General features: G+C 39.5%; 1 protein-coding gene across 7 annotated transcripts in view; it reads left to right on the forward strand.

Annotated features, from left to right (window-relative positions):
- The window catches only part of LOC101591612 (beta-galactosidase-1-like protein 2), a 99,655-nt gene that overhangs the window by 56,431 nt on the left and 20,543 nt on the right, over window positions 1-22,681 (forward strand). For all 7 annotated transcript variants that reach the window (XM_023703823.1, XM_023703824.1, XM_023703825.1 and 4 more), the window contains 4 exons: window positions 18,206-18,290; window positions 19,287-19,424; window positions 20,300-20,380; window positions 21,207-21,313. In XM_023703823.1, the coding sequence (XP_023559591.1) occupies window positions 18,206-18,290; window positions 19,287-19,424; window positions 20,300-20,380; window positions 21,207-21,313 (411 nt within the window). The remainder of the gene's footprint in view (window positions 1-18,205; window positions 18,291-19,286; window positions 19,425-20,299; window positions 20,381-21,206; window positions 21,314-22,681) is intronic.

Here is a 22,681-nt window from a genome sequence, read left to right on the forward strand (position 1 = left end):
AGTGAAATGCCCTCAGGATTTATCTTGAGATCCTGTACCTCAGATTGTAGAACCTTTGTCAGTGTCAGCCATGTGGATGAGTCACGGCCAATGCTTGGCCTATGTGCTCTCTGTGAAAGACACTGAGAGAGTGTCTTCTCCCCATGTGACTCTCCTTAGGCACACTCTATGTCATCGATCACTTTCTTCTTTGGCCCCATTATCTTCTTGATCAGAAAATCCCAATGATTTCTTTTGACATGAGGAAACTTTTCAAAAAGATGAGATCCAAATTGTTGATTCTTTGAAGTATTTCCAGTGCCGTTTGGTTTTGTTCATGAACTCTTTACTCCTATGTCTTTAATATTTCTGTCTACATTTTTGTCCAGGAGATTTAATGTTTCTGTTTTATTATTATTATTATTTTTATTGGATACAGGGTCTCATCATGCAGTTCAGATTTGTAGTAATCCTCATGTCTCAGCCTACCCAGCACTAGGATTACAGGCATGCACCACCACACCCAGCATGGCACACATGGAGTTCTGGGGCCAGCATGGCATGTGGTACGAGGGATTGAACCTGATTCCTTGTGCTTGCCAGGAAGGTGCTTAGACTGCTGAGATATCTCCCCAGCCTCTAGTATGTCTGTTTTAATGTTTAAATCTTTGATCCATTTTGACTGTAGTCTAGTGCATGGTGATAGTCATAGGTCTAATTTTAGCCTTTGGCATGTGGAAAGCCAGTTTTTCCAGCACCATTTATTAAAGGAGCTATCTTTCTTCCAGTGAATGTGTTTGACCCCTTTGTCAAAGATAGGGTGGCTGAGTGTATTTATAGTTGTGTCTGCATCTTCTGGTCTGTTCCGCTGATCCTCAGGGCTCTCTTTATGCTAACTCCATGATGATTTTATCGTGGTAACTTTGCAGTATAATTTCAGTGATGCTTCCTGTCTTCTTTTTGTTGCCCAGGATTGCTTTTGATATACGAAGATGTCTTCCAGTTCCTGATGAATTTTAGCAATGTTTCTCTAGCTTTGTGAGGTATACTAATGGTATTTTAATCAAGATGGCATTGAATCTGAATATCAATTTTGGGAGTATGGCCATTTTCACAATATTGATTATTCCTATCCAGGAAATTCCTTTTTCTAAATCCTCGTCAATCTCTTTCCTCGGTGTACTGTAATTTTCACTATATAAATCTTTTACTTCCTTTGTGAGATTGATTCCTAAATATTTCATTTTTGGGATGTTATTGTGAAAGGCATTGTTTCCCTAATTTCTCTCTTAGTCTGTTCATTGTTTGTGCACAAAAAATGCTAACAATTTTTGAGTGTTGACTTTGTATCCTGCTATGCTACTGAATTTGGTTATTAAATCTACAAGTCTCTTGATGGAGTTTTTGGGGTCTTCTATGTAGAGTATTAGGTTATCTGCAAATAATGATAATTTCTTTTTCTTTTTTCTTTCTTTTTTTGGTGGAATTGGGGATTAAACTCATGCCTTTGGGCTTGCCAGGGAAGCACTTATTCTACTGAGCCATCTCCCCAGCCCAAATAATGATAATTTCACTTCTTCCTTTCCAATCATTATTCCTTTTATTTCTTTTTCTTGTATAATTTTTTTCTTTCTTTTCTTTTCTTTCTTTCTTTCTTTCTTTCTTTTCTTTTTTTTTTTTTTTTGTATTTTAGGGAAGAGTTTACAGGGTCTCACTACTAGATTGGACTCACAGTGATATACCTGTTTACAGCCTTTCAAGAGCTGAGATTACAGGCACACATCACCATGCCGAGTCTCAATTGCCATCTCAGCGCATCCCAGGGGTGGGGCTAGCATGGCAGTCCCAAAGATTGAATCCTCAACCCCTGCGCCTGCTTGCAGGTGCTTTAATCCATTGAGCTATTTGGCCAGCCTTTCTCTCATATAATTTCTATGGCTAATGTTTCCAGAACAGTGTTGAATAGGCATGGTAACAGTGGACATTCTTGTCTTGTTCCTGATTTTAAAGTAAAAGATTTCAATTTTTGTCCATTTGATATGACGTTGACTTTTTGTTTCTCATCTGTTCCAATTTTCTCTAGTGCTTTTTATCATGAATGAGTAATGGACTTTGTTAAAGCTTTTTCTTCATTTATTGAGATGATCATATGTTTTTTTATCTTTGGCTCTGTTGATGTGATGTATTACATTTATGGATTTGTGTATATTGAACCATCCTTATATTCCTGGGATGAATCCCACTTAGTTGTGATGTATAATCTTCTTGATGATTTGCTGCATTCTGTTTGATAGTATTTTCTTGAAGATTTTTGCACATATGTTCATTAGAGAGATTGACCTATAGTGCTGTTTTTTGGTTGAGGCATTCTTTGGGTTTGGTATCAGAGTAATACTTGCTTCCAGGAATGACTTTGGGAGAATTGCTTCACTTTCAGTTTCACTGAAGAGTTTGAGAAGAGTTGACATTAGATCTTCTCTAAATTTCTTGTAGAATACAGCTGTGAATCCACTGGGACCTGGGCTTTTCTTTTTTTGGTAGGTTTTTCATTACATTTTCAAGTTCATTGACTGATATTGGGTTATTCAGAGTTTTTATATCTTCCTGATTCATTTTTGGCAATTCATAGGTATCTAGGAAACTGCCCATTTCCTCTGCATTTCCCATCCAATGTGAGTAAAGATTATGGAAGTAGGTATTTGATAATCTTACGTGTTTCTCTAGAGTCTGTAGTGATTTCACCCTTTTCATTTTTTATTGCATGTATTTCAGTTTTTCTTTCCTTTTTTTTTTTTTGGACAGGATTTGCTAGAGGCTTATCAATTTTATTTATTCTTTCAAAGAACCCACTCTTTGATTCATTTATTCTTCTATTTAATCTTTCATTTATTTATGTATTTGGTACAGGGTCTTGCTACACAGTTTAGTATCATAGTGATTTCCCTGTTTCAGCCTCCCCAGCACTGGGATTATAGGCATGTACCACCATGCCTGATTTTGGTGGCCCATACTATGTACTGGGGTAGGGCCACATGGCATATGGTTCTGGGGATCAAATTTAGGTCCTTGCACTTGCCAGGCAAGCGCTTAGACCACTGAGCTATCTCCCCTGCCTGATTAATTTATTCTTTGTATTGTTTTCTTCATATTTATTGAATAAATTTTTGCTCTATTCTGATTTCTTTGGGATTTGAGCTTACCTTGCTCTTCCTTTTCTAGGAGCTTGAGATGTAGCATAAAATAATGTATGTGAGCATGTTTTGTTTTTCTAATGTGTGAGTTTACTGCTAAATTTACCTTCTTAAGACAGCTTTCATTCTGTCTTGCAGGTTCCATTAAGTGTTATCAGCATTAATTTTTTTAAAAAAATTTTTACAGAACTGGGGATTGAACTCAGGCCCCTGTGTTTAACAGGCAAGCACTTATTCTACTGAGCCATCTTCCTGGCCCCTGAATTTTTAAAAAAAAAAATTTATGTATTTGCTACAAGGTCTCACTATTCAGCTTGGACTCATAGTGATCCTCCTGTTTTCAGCCTCCCCAATGCTGGTGCATCTACATTTTTGTTTGATTGTAAATATTAAATTCTTCTTTAATTTCATTTGTGACCCACTGGTTATTTAGGAGGTTATTTTAATTTACATGTGTTTATGGTATTTTTGCTGTTTCTTTTGTCAATAATTTCCAGTTTCATTACACTGTGCTCAGATAGTTTGCATGGGATAATTTTAATTCCTTTACATTTACTTAAGCATGCTCTGTGTGCTAGTATATATGGTCTATTTTGAAGAATGTCCCATGTGCAGCTAAGAAAAATGTGTAGTCTGACATTACTGGGTGAAACACTCTTTAAAAGGTCTACTAAGTTTATTCCTTCAAAAGTTTTGTTTAGTTCTATTATTTCTTGTTTTGTTTAATACTGTTATTTTTTGCTTCAGTAACCTATCTCTTTGTGACAGTGGTATGTTAAAGTCCCCCATTAAAATTGTATTATTGCTCATTTGATTTTTTTAAAAGAGTACAAAATAGTGATAGAAAAAAAATCATTAGAAATGATATAAAATTTCACTAAACAAAGTAATAGGAATTCAACAATTGTTGCTGTATTACATGATGCTATCTTCAAATTAGTTGCTCAGGTTACCAGATATAAACATGAAAGATCTGTTTAAAGAAAAAAATGAAACAAAACAATAACAAAAAGTTGTAATTTGCAAGAAAAAAGTATAAAAAGAAAAATTAAGCATTAACTGCTCCTTTTATTTTTTATTTTATTATTTTATTGAGACAGAAATAGCAATGAGACAGTTCCTTCAAAATAGGCTAGTAGGACAGTTACAATAATTAATATATTACATATTTTTGTCTTTGTAGTAATCACTCATAGTACAAGATACAGACATGATATCTTTTCTAAACACTGTAACTTCAAAACTTTCTTCTCATTAAACTAAGAGAAAGTAACTGTATATCTATGCTAGCTACTGCTCTTGGCAGGCTGTAAACAGGCAGATCACTACAAGTCTGATCTAGTAATAAGACCCTGAACACCCTGTAGACCCTTCCCTAAAATACAAAAACAAACAAACAAACAAACAAACATACATTTATAAACACAAGATAGTTAAGGCAATGATCCTGAGAATCTCCATCAGGTTTTTGAAACTAGCAGTTAATTGGTAGGATTCTCACCCTGACTATATGCTGATACCTGTGAACTAAGCAGCTGCACTGAAGATAGCAATGTGTGATACTAGGGCCACGCTTGGAACCCTGTCATTCTGGTCCTCTAAAAGCACACTGCTTGTCATGTCATAACTATTTCTTCTTAAAGACCAGAAGAGGGCTGGCCAAATAACTCAGTGGATTAAAGTGTCTGCAAGCAGACACAAGGACTGTGGGTTTGATCCCCAGGCCTGCTGTGCTGGTCCCGCCCCCACCCCCACCCCCAGGCGCGCTGAGACAGCAATTGAGACTGGGCGTGATGTTGAATGGCATTATATGCTTGCAAACATTCTTTTTATATATGAAATGTTGGATTTAGAAATAGAGGGTGTACGTTGCTAATTTTGACAGAAAGTTTTAGAATAATTTGAATATTTTTAAACTACATTTAATTTGTATTTATAATGAATGGGAAAATGGAAAGGTAAGTCAGTACAATTAGTTTATATGAGTTGACCTCATAATGATGGTTGGGGCATAAAAACTCAGAATATGTATTAGAACCTTTTCCACATTTTCCTGATAAGACTATACATCTTGGACTTATGTGTAAATATAAAAAGTATATAATTCTTTATGCCTATTTTTAAAATATATTCTAATTTTTAAATTGTTTTTATCATATTCTTTAGGGACTTAAAGTTCAACATATCAATACTTGATGAAAAATACCTGCTCCATGTTATGCCTAAAATGTTTGATATTCAGACGATAGTGAGATTAAGCTTAACAGCCTAAGTTGTATGGTAATAACAAGCTTGTCTTCTGGATGGTTAACAACCTAAGTTTGCAGACCAAATTAGAGAAAAAGGAGGGCTGCAAGGAAAGCCAACTTTTTGGCCCTAGCCTTCCAAGGTCAATTAAGACTCAGGACTTAAGAGAACTAGTACCGTAACGTTATGTAACTTGGTAGTGTCCCAAATTTTCTGATCAAGGAGATTATGGGGACACAGAGGAAAGTGATCGATGATGTAGAGTGTGCCTAAGGAGAATTACATGGAGAGAAAACATTCTCTCAGGCTTTCACAGAGAGCACAATGGTCAAGCAATGGCCGTGACTCATCCACATGGCTGACACTGACAAAGGTTCTACAATCTGAAGTACAGGATCTCAGGATAAATCCTGAGGTGATTTCACTGACCTTGTCAGACCCAAAAGCTACAACTCTTGTTGCATAGGTCTTGCTTTACCTTGGTCTTAACCATCCAGCAGAAAAGTATAAAAACGAAGTAGAAGAAGTAAAGCCATGCTGTTATGTTGAGCTGTAGGGGACTCAGGTCAACAATTTCTGACATTGCCAGTCAAGCAGAAGACCCAATACTATTATGGTCTACTGAACTCTTTTAGAATATTTTGCTGAGTTTACACACCTATAATATTCAGATAACGGAACTTAACAAAAAAAGGGGATACAGATGAATGTCCATTTTGTATCTGTGTATTCAGAGTGGTTAGGATAGATATATAGTTACATTCTTTTAATGAATAGAGGGATCTTTTCTAATAGAGTTTGTAAATAGGATATCAAGTCTGCATCTTGTACAGCAATTAACTCCTAGGAAGAATGTATGCAATGTGTTAATTACTGAAACTGTCCTACCAATTTGATTTGAAACTGTCTCATCACTATTTGTTTCTCAATAAAATTATGGGAAAAAAAAGACTATACATCTGAAATAACATTCTCAGCAAATGATGAAAACTGTAGTATGTCAGCCCCAACCAAACTAATGTGTATCTTCAATTACGTCTCTGTTGTGTAGTACTCATCAACATTAAAGAAGATATGTTTTTGGAGGTCAAAAAAGAAGAGAGAGAGAGAGAGAAAGACTGGGTGTGGTGGCGTCCTCCTGTAATCCCAGCTCTCGGGAGGCTGTAAACAGGCAGATCACTACCAGTCTGATCTAGTAGTGAGACCCTAAACATCATATAGACCCTTCCCTAAAATACAAAAAAAAAAAAAAAAAAGACCAGCAGAAATCAACAGTATGATTAATTATCCAAACTGGACTGTTTGTTTTGTTTTGCTTTAGGTTTTTCATAACATTTTCAATTTTATTAACTGATACGGGGTATTTAGAACATTATGTCAGGGCCGGGGAGGTGGCTCAGTAGAATAAGCACTTCCCTGGCAAGCACAAGGGCCTGAATTGAATCCCTGGTTCTGGGAAAAATAAAAGTTATGTCTTCTTGATTTGGTAGTTCATACATAGTTAAAAATCTGTGCATTTCATTTGTGTTTTCCATTTTATTAGATTAAATGTTCTCAAAGCATGTATTGATTATCTTTTGGATTGCTGCAGGATCTGTTGTAATTTCACCCTTTTCAGACCTAATTGTGTGATTTTGAGTTTTTTATTTTCTTTTCTGATTTGTTTGGGTAAGGTTTTATAAATTTTAATTCATCTTTCTTTTTTTTTGCGGAACCAGGGATTGAACTCAGATCCTTGTGCTTGCCAAGGAAGCGCTTATTCTACTGAGCCATCTCCCCGGCCCCACATTCTGTCTTTTTGATGAGAGTATTCACTGCTATAAGTTTCCCTCTGTGATTGTTTTCTTGTACCCTATAGATTCTTGTATGATGTGTCGGCATTATAATTTAGTTGTAAGTACTGTTTGACTTCTTTTTAAATTTTATCTGTGACCTATTTGTTGTTTAGTAGGGTGTTATTTAATTTGCATGTATTTATGGAGTATTGTGTTTTCTTTTGCCACTGATTCCAATTGTATTGCATTATGACCAGATAGTATTCATGGGATAATATCAATTCCTTTGAATTTACTTAAATATGTTCTATGGGCTAGTATGCTATCTGTTTTGGAAAATGTTCCATAAGCATCTGAGAAGAATATTGTTGTGTAGAACACTCTGTAGATCTCTATTAGGTTCATTTGTTCACAGGTGCACTTTAGTTTTGATATTTCTTCATTGATTTCTGTCTAGTTGATCTATTTGTGATAGCAGAGTAATAAAGTGCCCTATTAGTACTGTATTAGTGCTTATTTGATTTTTCCTATCAATTACTATTTGTTTTATATAGTTGGGTGCTCCTGTATCTAGTGCATATTTATTCATGATCATTATCTCTTCTTATTGGAATTTTCGCTTAAAAGAAATGTAGTTACCTTCTTTATATCTTTTGATCTGTTTTGGCTTGAAGTTCATATTGTCTGAAAATAGAACAGCTACTTCTTTTCTTTAGGGTTTATGTTTCATGGAACATTGTTTTCCATTCTTTGACTTTCATTCTATGATTTTTTTTGAGTTAACTATGTTTCTTATATGCAGAATATTGTTGGGCTTTGTTTTATGATCTATTCTTCCAGTCTGTTTCTTTTGATTGGTGAATTGAAACCATTTACTTTAATGATTATAATTGACATGAATTGGCTTATCATTGTCATCTGCTGTTGGTTCCTTGTCTTTCTCCTCTGTTTAATTGCTCACCCTCTGTAGTGGCTTCTTTCTATTGGTGTTCTTGGATTTGTGTCCTATGTTATCTCTCTCTGGCATAACTTTCAGAACATATTGTGGATCTGTTTTGTGGTCATGAATTTCTTCAGTTCTTTATCTTTTTTTTTTTTCTTCCCATAGCTGTATTTAATACAGGGTTTCACTATGCAGCTTGGACTCACAGGGATCCTCCTGTTTCCAGCCTCCCCAGTGCTGGGATTACAGGCACGTCGCTGGCTCAGCACGCTCAGGGTCAGGGCTGGTGTGGCATGCAGGATTGAGGATTAAATCCTGGTCCCTGCACTTGCTAAAGTAGGCACTTAGTCCACTGAGCTATCTGTTGGCCCAGGTCTTTATCTCGGAGTATGTTATTTCTCCATTAATGCTGAAAGATGTTTCTATAGGGTACAACAATCTGAGTTGGAAGTTATTTTCCTTTAGGACTCAAAGTCCTTTGCTCTGAACTCTCCTTGACTTAAGGTCTTGTATTGAAAAGTCTGCTATAGGCCAGGGAGATGGCTCAGTGGAAAGTGCAAGAGTCTGAGTTCAATCCGTGGTTCTGCCAAAAAAAAAAAAAGAGAGAAGTCTGCTGTAATTCTTGTGGCTTGTCCTTTTTAGGAACTTTGCTTTTTTTCTCTAACAGCTTTTAATATTCTGTTCTTGTGCTTAATTTCTGGAATTTTTATTATTATATGTGTTTGTGTAGATTTATTTTGATGAAGGATAATTAGAGTTTTATGTGCCTCATTTATCTATATGTCAGATTCATTTTCCATACTTGGAAGGATTTCTGCCATTTTTTCTGTGAACAGTTTTTTCCATTCAATTTGTGCTGGTTCCTTCTTTTTCACTGATTTTAGTCAATCATATATTATTCTTCTTTGCATTATCTTGCAGCAGTTGGATTGTTTTTTTTTTTCATGGCCCCTTGTTATTTTTAAGAGATTTGTTTTACATGATCAGTAGCTATAATCCTGTGTTCTAGGTTTGAAATTCTGTCTTCACTTTCATTCATTTAGTTTTGCAAACTGTTGGTGAAGTTTGAAAAAAAGTTAATTTTTTTTAACCTCCTGAATATCAATTTCAATCTGTTTCATTGATTTTATTTCTTTCCTATATTGGACATTCCTAGTGCCCATCATTTTCCTACTTTTTAAAAATTTATTCCTAATCCAGACTTGCTGAGTAAATCTTTCATTATGGTCATCTTCAGTTTTTTAACTTGGGAGCTTTTTTCTCTTTTTTTTCAGATTTGTAAATGTCCCCAGGGACCTTATATTTTTCTGTGAGATTCTTTTATACCTGATTTCCTCTAGAGTATCATACATCTGCTTTTGAACCTCTGCTGCTATCATTTCAGATGGGTGGCCTCAATTTTCCTCTATTGCATTGTCCCTTCAACTTGGCCTGGAAGGATTGGAGGTCATGGGTTGAGTTTTGCTTCTGCATCTTGTCATTTTCTGTTTAAATTTTAAAAAAAAATTATATGTGTTTTGATGCCTGTGAGTTCCTTATAGTGGATAGCTTTATCATAATATTGAAGTCTCCCTAGGAAATGACTGTTCTTCATAGGTGTATTTTGTGTAGGAGATTCTTGCTTTTTGTGTCTGTTCTGAGTTCCTACTTTCCAATTTACTAAGGATGAGATGTTTCTGTCTTGTGGGCTCAGCACCCAGGCTCTTGGTAGTGGGCTATCGTGATGGTTAAGATTCCGTGCAGTCATGGTGTTATGGAAGGGAGAACAACTGATCATAACAGCTGTGACATGCTGGCCAAAGTGTTCCAATTAGCAATAATAATAGCAGTAAGGATGGCCTATGAACTAACAAATTGTAGTAACTGTTAATTCAATACCTTTAACCAGAGGCTATAGCTCTATAATAAACCCCAACACAAATCAGGAACTTGTATGCCAGGAGTTCCCCCCAATGGAGTGATTTTACCCTATGGTGGAGAAATTTAAGAGGTATAGGGACAAAACGGAGAAATAAATGAGCAGAAATATACTTCAGGCAATTCTGGTGATCAAAGGCTTTTCATATAAGTTTTGAGAAACTGTAGGAGAGGGCAAGAGAGAAAAAGTGAAGGAGACAACAAAAGATTTTCAAAGCAAATATGAAAGATTAGAGATAATCATTCAGATGAAGATATCTTAAGATCAAGAGAGCTAGATGAAATAAGACAAAGATGAATAAAATGGACCAAAAATATATGTATAAACCTAAAAAATAAATGAAACTAAAAACAAACTCAAAAGCCAATCAGGCAGTAAAAAAAAAAAAAAAAAAATGATATACACAAATAAAGGAAACAATTAAATAAAATTCCTCCGGTATCCACTCTTCTGTGGTAATGTCTAAATTAGAACACTACCAAGCTTGCCATAGGATTAGTTCTCGATGTAGGGCTGATCTTGGCCTCTAGATGTTGGAGCTGTTGCCAATGTTTAGCAGCGGTTTTCTGGATACCCCACCGTATCTCCTTACTCCCTTCTCTGCACTGATCTCCTGGTTTCTGTGATGCCTTCAGACAGAGACGGCCCAAGGCTGCCCGAGGCCTGTGGATAGTTGGCTCCACCTGCATCTTGCACAGGGTGCTGTGCTCCACACTGCTGGTTCCTCACACACATTGCCCTCTGTGTTCCGTGCTGATGGTCACAAGCCTGTCCTGTGCTTCTAGTTGCTGGTTGGAGTGAAATACTGTCTTCCTGGTCCAAGGATTCTTGTGCTGCTGGTCACTGGGCCAAGGAGTGCTTGTTCTCCACTCCTTGTTCCAGCTCCTGCAGGTCGAAGCTATGTTGGAGGTCCAAGTGCAGGTGACAGGGCAGGAAGTGTTGTGTTGTTTCACTAGCAATTCTCAATCTGTGGCCAGGCTCTAATCTTGTTGTCACTGGAGGTTCCAGCTGGCAGTTATGGTGTGATGGAGGCAGAGAAAGAAAAATAAACAAGAAAGATAAAAAGCAAAACAAAAACAACCCAAAAAAACCCTGGCAGTTTATTGAGGCAAGAACAGTCACTTGCCCCTGTGTGTGTCAGTGAAATTTGTTGCCGGGCTGCAGTGTCCTCTGTTTTCAGGAAATCAAGAGATGAGGGACCTCATATTCTAAGTCTGTCCTGTGTGGACTGACTTTGCCACACATTTACAGTCTGTTTGTTGGTTGGTTAGTTGGTTTGGTTTTTGGGGGACTCCGTAGGAATGGTGGTACCTGCTCTAATCCCACAAGTGGTAAACCCACAGGCAACTGTGTCAGCTGGTTTATCATTTTTTGACGTCCTAAGTCTATGCTTTGTTTCATTTGTAAGCCTCTTACTTTAGATTAATCTGTATCAGGTGGTATGTCTCTTGCTTTCTTCCCATTACCTGCTTTTAGTTAATATTCTCTGCAAAGCTCCTATGTGACTTCTTTATTCAGCTATGTTGAATCTCTTCAGTGACAATTTGAATCTGTTGTGCCTTTAGATTTTAGTTCAACTGAATTAGTTTTACAAACCCACAATACTGGTCCATACTCCAGAGTGTTAGAGTGCTCCTTGTCATTTGTTTCCAGTGCATTTCTTATGCTTGACCAAAAAAAGAGAACAACATGACAGAAATATAATTTTAGGTTGTACTAGTAACTGATCCTAGGGAGAAAGCCGTTTTAAAGCTCTAAATTTGCATGGTTAAGCAGGGAGCTAGAACTTGAACTACATGAGAAGTTAGAGGTTACAAATTTAGAAATTTGAAGTGCACACTTTTTTTTTTTTACTTATTTGGAGTCAAGTTTTTTGTAAAGTTCTGGATATACACTGATGATCAAAAAGACATGCTCCTTGTACTGGGTACATCCAGGCTTGTTTACTGCCTTGGGGCCCCATTGCCACCTCTTTTTGATCGTAATTATCTTGAGAAAAGATGAACAAGTTGTGCTTGTGAGAGGTCCAACTTAGAATGTGCTGGAAAGCAGGGACCCTGGAATCAACATGGAGTAGTTCACTGTAGGGTCCCTGCTTTAAAACCAAAAACAAGGGCCAAGAATCTAGCTCAGCCATAGAGGACTTGCCTAGCATGCTGGAGTCCTCAGGTTTGATCCCTTCCACTGCAATAAAATAATAACAAAAACAAAAGCAGCACAGCACTAGGGTCAAAAGGCAGAAAGGGACAGAGCCAGCTTATCGGAACACTATGCAAGAGTGACTAGAAATAGCTGACTTCAGGCTCCCCCATCTGTGACATCTACTGCAGTAGCTTTGAAAGCTTAGGTTATAGTAATAGAAATTATATTGTGATGTTTCCCCATACTGGTGATAACACGTTTAAAGTGTTTCTTGTTTTCTTCTGTTCAGGCTGTTAGGTCTTTCGAGGTATTTTAAGAATGAGATGCTTTGAGCAGACAGGTTTATGGGTCATGTAGAGATAAAGGAAAACACTTAGGACTGAGTCTCACATTAAAGATAAGACTCATTTAGTGAGTATCTTCAAAATTGTAGAGTATTTTTATATGAAAGGGAAATTCTTTTTAGTACCAAACAGTATTTTCAATTAGTAAGCCTTAATAAGAAAACATGTATTGGGATTATGACTTCTTAGAGTTGAGTTCTGCAGCTGTGGAATATACTGCCATAAATAGAGTTGCTGTGAAGTGCTCATACGTGCTCCAGTACTAGAGCTGGCAACGTGCACGTGAGATGAGAAGCAGCTTGGACTAAAATCCCTTAAAATATTTCTTTTTTTTTTTTTTTTTTTTTTTTTCTTTTGCGGAACTGGGGATTGAACTCAGACCCCTGCACTTGCCAGGCAAGCGCTTATTCTATTGAGCCATCTCCCCAGTCCCACCTTAAAATATTTCTTAATGTTAAAATTTGTAAGTCTTTGTTTAGGCAGCTAACTATCATAAATGGAGTAGTTAAAGACAACAAAATTTATTTTTCATAGTTCTGGAGTCTTGGAAATCCAAGATAAAGTTGCTGGCATCTTTGCTGTCTGGTGATTGTCTGCTTCCTGCTTCATGGATGGCTCCTGTGAATTGTCTGCTTCCTGGGTCCTCCTATGGCAGAGAGGCCGGGCCAGACAGCTCTCTAGGACCTCTCTCTATAGGACCTCTGTTTATAAGGTTACTAACTGAGGAAGGCTCCATTTTTGTGACTGCATTACCTTGGGTGAGGATTTCAACATATGAGGCTGAGATTCTGTGAGAGTAAGATGAAGGAAGCTGCAGGGGCATGAACCATATGGCTACAGACCAACTAACCTTAAAAGGCTGAGAACATTCTTTTTGGAATTCCATGAAAGTTTAATTTTTTTTTTTTTTTCAGAACTGGGGATTGAACTCAGGCCCTTGTGCTTTCCAGGGAAGTGCTTATTCCACTGAACTATCTCCCCGGCCCTAAAAAATTTAAACATAAAGATTTCTAGGCAGAAATATAAGGATGAGGCCCTACCACAATAATTTGTAGCAGGTCAAGTTGTCAGTATCTTCTAAGTGGACTGGAAGCACTTGACAGTGTAGGCATGAACACAGAATCAGTGAAGTCTGGGGGAAGGGATCCAGAGCTCGGCATTGTGGTAATGAGAGCAGACATTCAAGGGATGAATTAATTTCACGTCTTCCAGAAGCAGCAGAATTGAAAGAGCTAACTACTGAGTCCAGCCTTCACAGAGAGCCCAGGAAATCCATAGGGACTGGGAAGATGAGGAGCTAGAGGTGATAGGAGTGGCAAGAGAAGGCTGGGAACTAGAAGGTGTGCAGTAACCCTGGGCTTGGGGATTTCTCCTTTAATGGGACTCATTATTACTAGATCTCTACTCTGTTCATACAAGAAAGTGAAAAGACTCTATTTCTGGAAGTTTCTGGGCCATTGACACAAGAGTGTGCAAGGTGAGGCCAAAAGCCTACTGTCTTTCAAACATAGCTTAGCTTCTGTCCGTGACCAGGGGGAATCTATGAGGCCACTGCGCATGATCTGGGTACTCTGGACTCTGGCAAGGGCACTGCATGGTTGGCAAGCATCATCAGACTGTTTGAGTGGAAGCAACATCTCTCGAGCCCTGATCACATCAAGCATGAAGCTGGTGTGTTGGCCAAGATTTTCACTGACTGAGGAAGCTAATCCCAGATTATGGCATGGCTTGGCTGGCCTGATTGAGCTGAAAAATTCACCAAATATCCCCGGTTGTTGAGTAGTTTCCAAGGATTCTCCCATAGGCAGTAAACAGAGCGTTTCAGATAGATGCAGCTGTTATCCTACGTGTGTGCCTGCTGAGGTCATTATGCCTCGCTGCTTGCTGGTTCATCCAGTCAGTGGCAGAGTCCACATTTTCAGTTCAACCCTCCCAAAACTGTGGGCTTTGATAACCTGATGAGAGATTCCATTTCATTCTGTGAGTAATAAATTACAGTGGTCAGGAGACTGAGGGCTTTTGAAGCCCAGAACACCTGAAATGTTACCAGAGAAAAGGTTGCTGGAAATATTCTTTGGAACTGAAACCTGTAGGATCGTGTCTGTGGTTTCCTACAATGAAATTTCCACACACAAACCAGAAAGCCAGAGTTGCTGCCCAAGGATGAAGGCATGTAACTAGATAAATGAGCAGAAACTCCTGCGCTTTCATTTAGCAGCTTTTTCCTAAGACTGTAGCATGTATGAGTTTCTTGAAAAACAATTTTCGTTGATGTTTTGTGTTTGAGATAGGGCCTTGAACTCATTGTGTAGCCCAGTCTGGCCCTAAACCCATGGTGATCCTCCTGCTTCTGCCTTCCGAATGCTAGGGTTCAGCCATGCACAACCATGCCTTGTTGAAATTATTTTGTGTCTGCTGACTTTCTCTTTATCCTGGATATTATTGTGGATATACTGAATACATCAGATTTGAAGATTGATCTTTTGGAATCACCTTGTATGTTTTATCACCTGGGCACTGGGTGCTGGCCTGTTCACAGTTCTCTTTTATAGATGTGCAACTCAAAACACCAGCTATGTTGAACCCTAATGTTAGAGCAAAATTTTTTAAAAATTTAGTAATAGGGGCCGGGGAGATGGCTCAGTAGTGTAAGTTCTTCCACAAGGGCCTGAGTTCAATCCCTGGTTCTTAAAAAAAAAATTAGTAATAATCTAGCTATTTATTCAGCAACTTTTTTTTTTTTAAACCAGGTATCAAACTCTGGACTTTGTGCTTACCAGGCAGGCTCTTAAGCCATTGAGCTGTCTCCCTGGCCCAGTTCAGCAACATTTAAAAAAAGATCTTTTATTTTTTTCTTCAGAACAGGGTCTTGCTATAGAGCTTGAACTCTTAGTGACCCTTCTGTCTCAATATCCCCAGCACTGGGGTCACAGGTGTGTGCCACCATGTCCAGTTTGGGTGCTGGTATGGCCCTCCTGCGGTTCTGGGGCTGGCACACTATGTGGTATCAGGGATCGAACCTGAATCCTTGTGCTCTCCAGGCAGGCACTTAGACCACTGAGCCATTTCTCTGGCCCAAGCAACATTTAATAAAACAAATTTTTATACTTTTCTGGGAAAATTAAATAATTACTTAATATTTGGGGGAAAATCTCATCAGAGGCTTTTCCACAAGGTGGTGGGGAAAGAAAAAGACATTTTCTAGTCCCATGCACCATAATTTTGTGTGACACTATATCTATAAAATAGTTTCCTGACATAATATTACAGAGAAAGAGCTGAATTTACAGATTTGTTGCAAAATAGGAATTCCCTGCTACCTCTAGAGTAGTAAACATATGCACTGACCACATACACGATTGTGTTGTTAGACATTCTTTTCATTTACTCAGAAGTTTTAATTTGCTATATAATATATCAGTAAGCATATAAGAAACTACTATTTTATTACTTTATTTTTTGAAAATACATGTATACTGTGGGAGGTAATTAGATCAGCACTAGCCCTGAGTGCATTTTCACTGACACTGTAATAAAACCTTAGGTTTTCAGATGTTATTATAGTCAAGAAATATATGTTAGGTCTTAGTTGATAATTTGTCTTGATAAGCAAAAAGTTATAAAGTAAAAATAAAAAATAAGAGAAAACCAATGGCATTATGTAAGGTAAGTGTATTTCATCCTCAAGAAAACAGATGTAGATCAGGCCTGCCTGGGTGCTGGGGTGCAGGATCAAGAATGCGCTCCAATGGCCTCCATACTCCCAGGCAGGCTGTAGAAGGTGACTGAATCTCAGAGTGAAACTGCTGATTCACTATGGGCAGGCTGGGCCTGGAGCCCAGAGACCAGCACTGGGCCACCCAGGAAGGCTATGTCTCTTGTGGATTCTCCTTTTGTGCTGCACCTGGCTACCCTGATGTGAGTGGCTTTTCTCTGCCCAGGCTCTTCTACCATCCTGTGTGTGGTTTAAGCCTGCACTGGAATTTCTGAAACCATGAGGCAAGATAAACCTGTCCTCCTTTAAGAATAGAGTGCCAGGTATTGTGCCTCAGCCAGGAGGAGATGGGCAGAGACACTGGAGGATCCTGTCATAAATGTTCTTGGGACATAAATGCAGTCATAATTAGTAAATACATTTATCAATAAAAAGGATAGGCATGATAGATTACAAAGGACTTGGAAAATAGAGTTCTTAAAGAGATCTTTACTTCTACTCAAAGAAATTGGTACCTGCTGGTGTCCCTGCCTCCCTTCCAGCTCTCTGTAGCCCTCTGCACCTCCTGGCATCCCGTCCTGGCTCAGGCACCGAGCTCTCCTCTCACCCTTACACCTCTGCTCTGGTCTTGAGGACAAGAGCTCTTCTGCTATCATCTGAGTGGCCGTGTTAAAGCCTAGGTTATTGCAGTTTCCTCAGTAAGACAACCAGCGTGCATGTGTGTGTATTGTTGCCTGGTAGAAGTGGGACAGTCTGAGAAGGGGGGAAAATTCAACTGTTTCTTCCATAGGTTGCTTTCTTCTATTTTATGTGGTGCCAAAACTTACACAAGCTGTTGTTAACTGCCTTTGAGAACCTGGCCCAGTGTTCTTTGCATTTAAAATGCATATTAGTCCTTATGTGTTGGGGAGGCTTTTACTTTCCTTTTCATCTGATTTTTAAAAATTCATTATTGATATTTCACAATTGATCAAAGCTTATTAAAAAGGATTGTAGGGGGCTGGAGAGATGGCTCAGTGGTCTAAAGCACCTACTTAGAACAAGCTTAGCAAAGCATCAGGGACCGCGGTTCAATCCCCCAGCACCACATGCCAGCCAGCCCCGCCCCCTGGTGGGCTGAGCTGGCCACACACACACACCTCCCTCTCTCTCTCTCTCTCTCTCTCTCTCTCAAAAAAAAAAAAAAAAAAAAAAAAAAAAAAAAAAAAAAAAAGGATTGTAGGGGCTGGGGAGATGGCTCAGTAGAATAAGTGCTTCCCTGGTAAGCGCAAGGGCCTGAGTTCAATCCCCGGTTAAAGATTGTAGTCATCAGTTCAGTCTCTTATTTATATGACTATATTTTGTGCTTTCTAAAAAATGTGATGTGTATTCTATAAAATCAATTTCTATATTAAAAGAATAGGATAGATATACAGCTACTTTTGCTTAATTCAATGAGAACAAAGAGGTGTAGTAATAGTGTTTGGACAGGATATCTTGTCTGCTTCTTGTACTATGGATTACCACTAAGAAGATAACAGTGTACAATGTATTGATTATTGAAACTGTCCTATTATTCAGCTTTGAAACTGTCTCATTCATATTTATTTCTCAATAAAATAAATTAAAAAAAAGAAAAATAAATAAAAAATGTGATGTGCCCAACTTACAAATTACCATTAGGCTATCAGGGACACATTAGCTTCTTGTAGGCCCTACTAAAATTTAAGCACTGTGGCTAAGAAAGAGAGAGAGAGAGAGAGAGAGAGAGAGAGAGAGAGAGGGTTTTCTGTATTTTGTCATAGGATATTTAGAAAGGACCCTTGAAAACACAAGAAGAAAAGCAAAACCAGAGCACAGGATGCGGGGAGGTGCAGAGGGCTGCTGAGGGTTGGATGTCACAGCTCTCTGTGAGCCACCTGGGGCCTCTGAGTTGCACAATAGCTTCTGAATTGATACTTGGATTTCCTAGGGCCGTGGCCCTGTGCTGATGATGGTGTACACGTCGAGAAGCTTTGACACGTGGGGTGAGATCCGCCGCATTCAGGATGCACACAGTGAGTTCAATTAGCTCCTGTCTTGGGAAAACACACAGTGCAGATAGCACAGCCTATTTCTTTTGCTGACTGAGCACTTGAGGTTGAGGGGGCAAGGCTCCTAGATGTTAAAGCTACGTAACGTGTGGCCACATGGACAGCTCACACAGCTGTGGGAGGAAGAAGACCACAGAGAGGGAATGCCCAGAAGTCTTGTAACTGAAATTTATGTTTCAGCTGTTGCCCTTGTGATTATTTTACTGAGGCTATAAAAGTAATTAGAATGGGCTGTTCTATCAAATAGGGAAACTTAATGAAGGTGTGTTGGACGAAAATAGAAAAGTTATCTTACCCCAGAATAGCTGATTTTAATTCTGCAGTCCTCCCTGGAGAATTGATAGTCATTAAAATGGAATTTGAAGGCGAGTGTGGTGATCTTCGCCTGCAATCCCAGCACTCTGAGAAGCTGAGGTTGTAAATTTGAACCCAGCCTGAGCAACTTAGTGAGATGGTGTCTCAAAATAAAAATAACAAGGTTGTGGGGACGTAGCTTTATAGTGCAGAGACTCTGTGTTCAATCCCCAGTACCACACACACACACACACACACACACACACACACACGAGTTTGAAGGTAAATTTCTGGTGCATAATTTCAGATCAGTAACTGTCAGAAATTAGTGGATGCCTTCAAACATTAAACTGTCCTTATAATACCTAAGAACAAAGGTCTGAGCAAATATTTCATATGCTAGCATTTGCATGCTAGCAAAACCTCTCCCAAATGGGAAACTCAGAGGATTAAGTAACAAGTGACCTTAGATTATAGACATGAACCTGGGAATAACATCACCAGTCTTCTGGGCCTGAGAAGGATCTGGGCCATCTCCCATAATTTCTGGGCATGAGATCATGGTAGAGTTTGAGCATTTTGCTGTGGTGATGTGAAAATCCATTGAGGAGCTATGAATTCTCTCAAATGCTAATACCTTCCCCTGCTCCTTCTTTTTCCGTGCAGTGCTAAGGAAGGATGTGCTTGAAATGTTCAAGCTTAGGTTCTCCCTCAACTTTTACATGTTCCATGGCGGTACGAACTTTGGCTTCATGAGTGGAGCTGAGGCCTTGGACATTTACCTCCCAGCAGTCACCAGCTATGGCAAGTACTTGCCCCCAGAACTGTCTCCACCCACAACCACGGCATCACTGAAGCCTGGAGCTTCTTAGGATAGATAGGCCCTTGAGTACAGTCTCTGGCACTGCTCATCTTTTTTGCCATGAATATGTACTGGGGATTGAGTTTCTCTCTCTCTTCTCTTTTCTCTCTCTCTCTCTCCCTCTCTCTCTCTCCCTCCCTCCCTCCCTCTCTCCCTCTCTCCCTCTCTCCCTCTCTCCCTCTCTCTCTCTCCCTCCCTCCCTCCCTCTCTCCCTTTCTCCCTCTCTCCCTCTGTGTGTGTGTGTGTGTGTGTGTGTGTGTGTGTGTCTGTCTGTCTGTCTGTCTGTCTCTCTTCAGTGCTGGTATTTATCCATTACTAGAATTAGGATTTCTGGGGCTTTGGAGGCAAAGCAGTTAACAACTTAGTTTTGTTCATCTGCCCTGCACACCTGCAGAAGTTCACTGCAGAAGCAACTGCTTTAGGGCTTCTGACCACATCAGGTATGCGCCTGTGTCTCCTTGGTAGACAAATGTAAGAGACCACAGGGGAAATCAAGGGTGAATGAGTAAAGGGAGTTCACTTCAAAATGGGAAAGGAAGAAGAAACCATTGGATTAGAGACCTTGGGCTCTTTTGGGGATTATTAGAGAACCACGAGTTGCGATAACTTGACTTCTATTGAAGGTCTTCCTAAACTTGACAGAGGTTGCTTGGTTGGATTAACAGGAACAGGAAATTTCCTTATCTGATGTACACATTTTCCCTCCAAAACTGCTTTATTAGAGCTCTTTTGGCTTTTATTAAGTTGGCTTCTCTTGGGAAAATAATTTGAGGCAAGGATTTCCCAGGAAACTGACAAATTTCTCTGTACTTTCCAGACTATGGGGCACTGCTGACAGAGGATGGAAGCTACACGCCTGAGTATATCGTACTACGGGAGCTTCTTCAATCTGTTACAGGTATTCAGTGAGGACTTCTGTAGGGAGTTTTTGGTCTATAGGTGGTCCCTCAGAGAAAATGGTGAGGAGATTTAGAAAATAAAGACAAGTGATAACACCTGAGGTCAGGTGGTGGACCATGGCTGATTGGCAAAAGACCTGAAGAGCAATAGTAGAGGCATTTATTTACACCTTTGCAAAGTTATTAGACAAAAAATTGCCTAGTCACTAAAGCCAGCAATGTCCAAGCAGGATATTTTACTCAACATTGAGGTAGCTTGACTTCTTTAGGCAGTGAGGCCTTGTCTTGCCCTCTTACATATGGTCCATTTTGAGCTTTAGTGGCTCCCAGCAAACTTCAGTCTGACTAGTGACTTAGCCTTCCCATGTAGTCTCTGTTGATGAAGAAAGGAGAGAGGAAGCCGGGGGAGAAGTCTTGGGATGGAGTCTAGCTTGCTCCCATGTACTTTATCACTGGGCACTGGAAATGCTTAGGGTGCAGTCTCCCCTGGAGGGGCTCAGCATAGGATCACACTGCTTGTTCTTTCCTGGGCATGCAATCATCTATAGCACTTGTACAATCCAGAGGTTCCAGGAAGGAAGGGGTAGATTCTGAGGGCCAGAGTTGAGAGCTGCTGGTCCTGCAAGTAGGACTGATGTGCTCCTCCTTTGCCAGGGTAGCAGGGCCCTGCCTTGGAGCTGATGGGTATGAGTCTTCCTTGACTCTTCCTGTAATTCAGAACTGGGCTCTCATTCTGGTGGCAGTGGGATAGCAAGGAACTTTGTGTCCTTGGATAGGCCTGGTCAAGGGTTTTGGGATCATTTAACCATGTGCCTTTCACAACAGATGTCCCTCCAAGCCTCCCACCAGAACAAATATCAAAGGTTGCCTACAAGTCAGTGACGCGATTACACTTCATGTCCCTGTGGGATATCCTGCCCTACTTGGGCAAGGTGAGCATTTCGTGGGCATATACATGTGGGAAAGGTTTTAGAAAAGAAAATGAAAGGCCTAGTTCAAGGAACATAGAACTAACATAAGTTAGTTCTGAAAACTTGCTCTGTGAAACTAAATGTTAGTTTCTTATCTCAGATTTACAATTCAGAATAGCAAACTTAGAATACAAATTTAGAATAGACAATTGAATTTGAAGATATTGTATACATATTGCAGAATATTGGGGATTTCTCTCTTATAAATTCACTGGCCAGGGGTTCTTTGCTTTCTGAAGTCAGTGAAGTACTCTGGATCTAAGGGAAAGATTTTTAAACTTTTGCTTTAATAGAAGGCCTCTTTCTCTAATCTTGCTGTTAAATTCAGTATGCAAGACAGAAATCAGGCATGGTAGTTCTGTAACTACTTTTCTCCTCTCTAAGGACCAGCTCTGCCTTCTCCAAAATGGTCCCAGTTCTAACTTAGCCCTAGGGTTCTGAGAAACAGTTTAGAAAACTCTTGGTCTAGGTCTAGGGGAAAACTTGATCTATGACATTCACTGAATTAATAATATTTTGGGAACTGTATTATCAAGATGTTTTAGGCAAACCAGTCTTCTGAGAAGGAGCAGCAAATAAAAAGATTGGAGGATCATTGGTCAAGGAAGCAGGAAGCCATGCTAAAGAGTGCGTGCTCCTGAGTTACTGTCAGGCTCTGAACCTTCACTCTGATACTTACCTGCTTTGCAGCCTCACAGAGGTCATTTAACTGCACTCTACCTAAGTTTCCTCACCTGTAACAAGAGGCTAATTGCATCATCCTCACTGAATTATGTGAATTAAATAGCTGATATGTGTGACTAGCACATATGGGTCTAACTTGGTGTGGGCTCTCATCATTGTTATAGAGACATTTTTAACAGGATGGACAGTTGGGGTACCAATAGGTGATTCAGGGGTCCAGAGGGTGGCCAGGAGCTAATGTAGTAGCACTTACAGGGGAGGACTCAAGAGCTCTAACATCATTCGTGGTTGCCCAAAATTGCTCAGCAGCTTTTTTTAAAAATGCATTTGATATGGGGTCTCACTATGCAGCTCAAACTCATAGTGATTCTCCTGTTTTCACCCTCCCCAGCACTGGGATTCCAGGCGTGTGCCACCACGTCTGGTCTCAGTTGCCAGCTCAGCATGCCTGGGGATGGGACTAGTGCAGCATGTGGTGCTGGGGATCGAATCCAGGTCTCTGAATTTAATAGCTTTTTAGGGTTTGGGCCTAATTGGATGAATCAGGTCACTGGAATGTGTCATCAATGGTTGCATTTGGCCATAGACCTTTCCTTCTGGTCTACCTTCCTCTCTCCCTCCCCCCGTCTTTGTCTCTGTCTGTCT

This window comes from Octodon degus, unplaced genomic scaffold (genome assembly GCF_000260255.1).
Source record: "Octodon degus isolate 3935 unplaced genomic scaffold, OctDeg1.0 scaffold00182, whole genome shotgun sequence".
NCBI classification, from domain to species: domain Eukaryota; kingdom Metazoa; phylum Chordata; class Mammalia; order Rodentia; family Octodontidae; genus Octodon; species Octodon degus.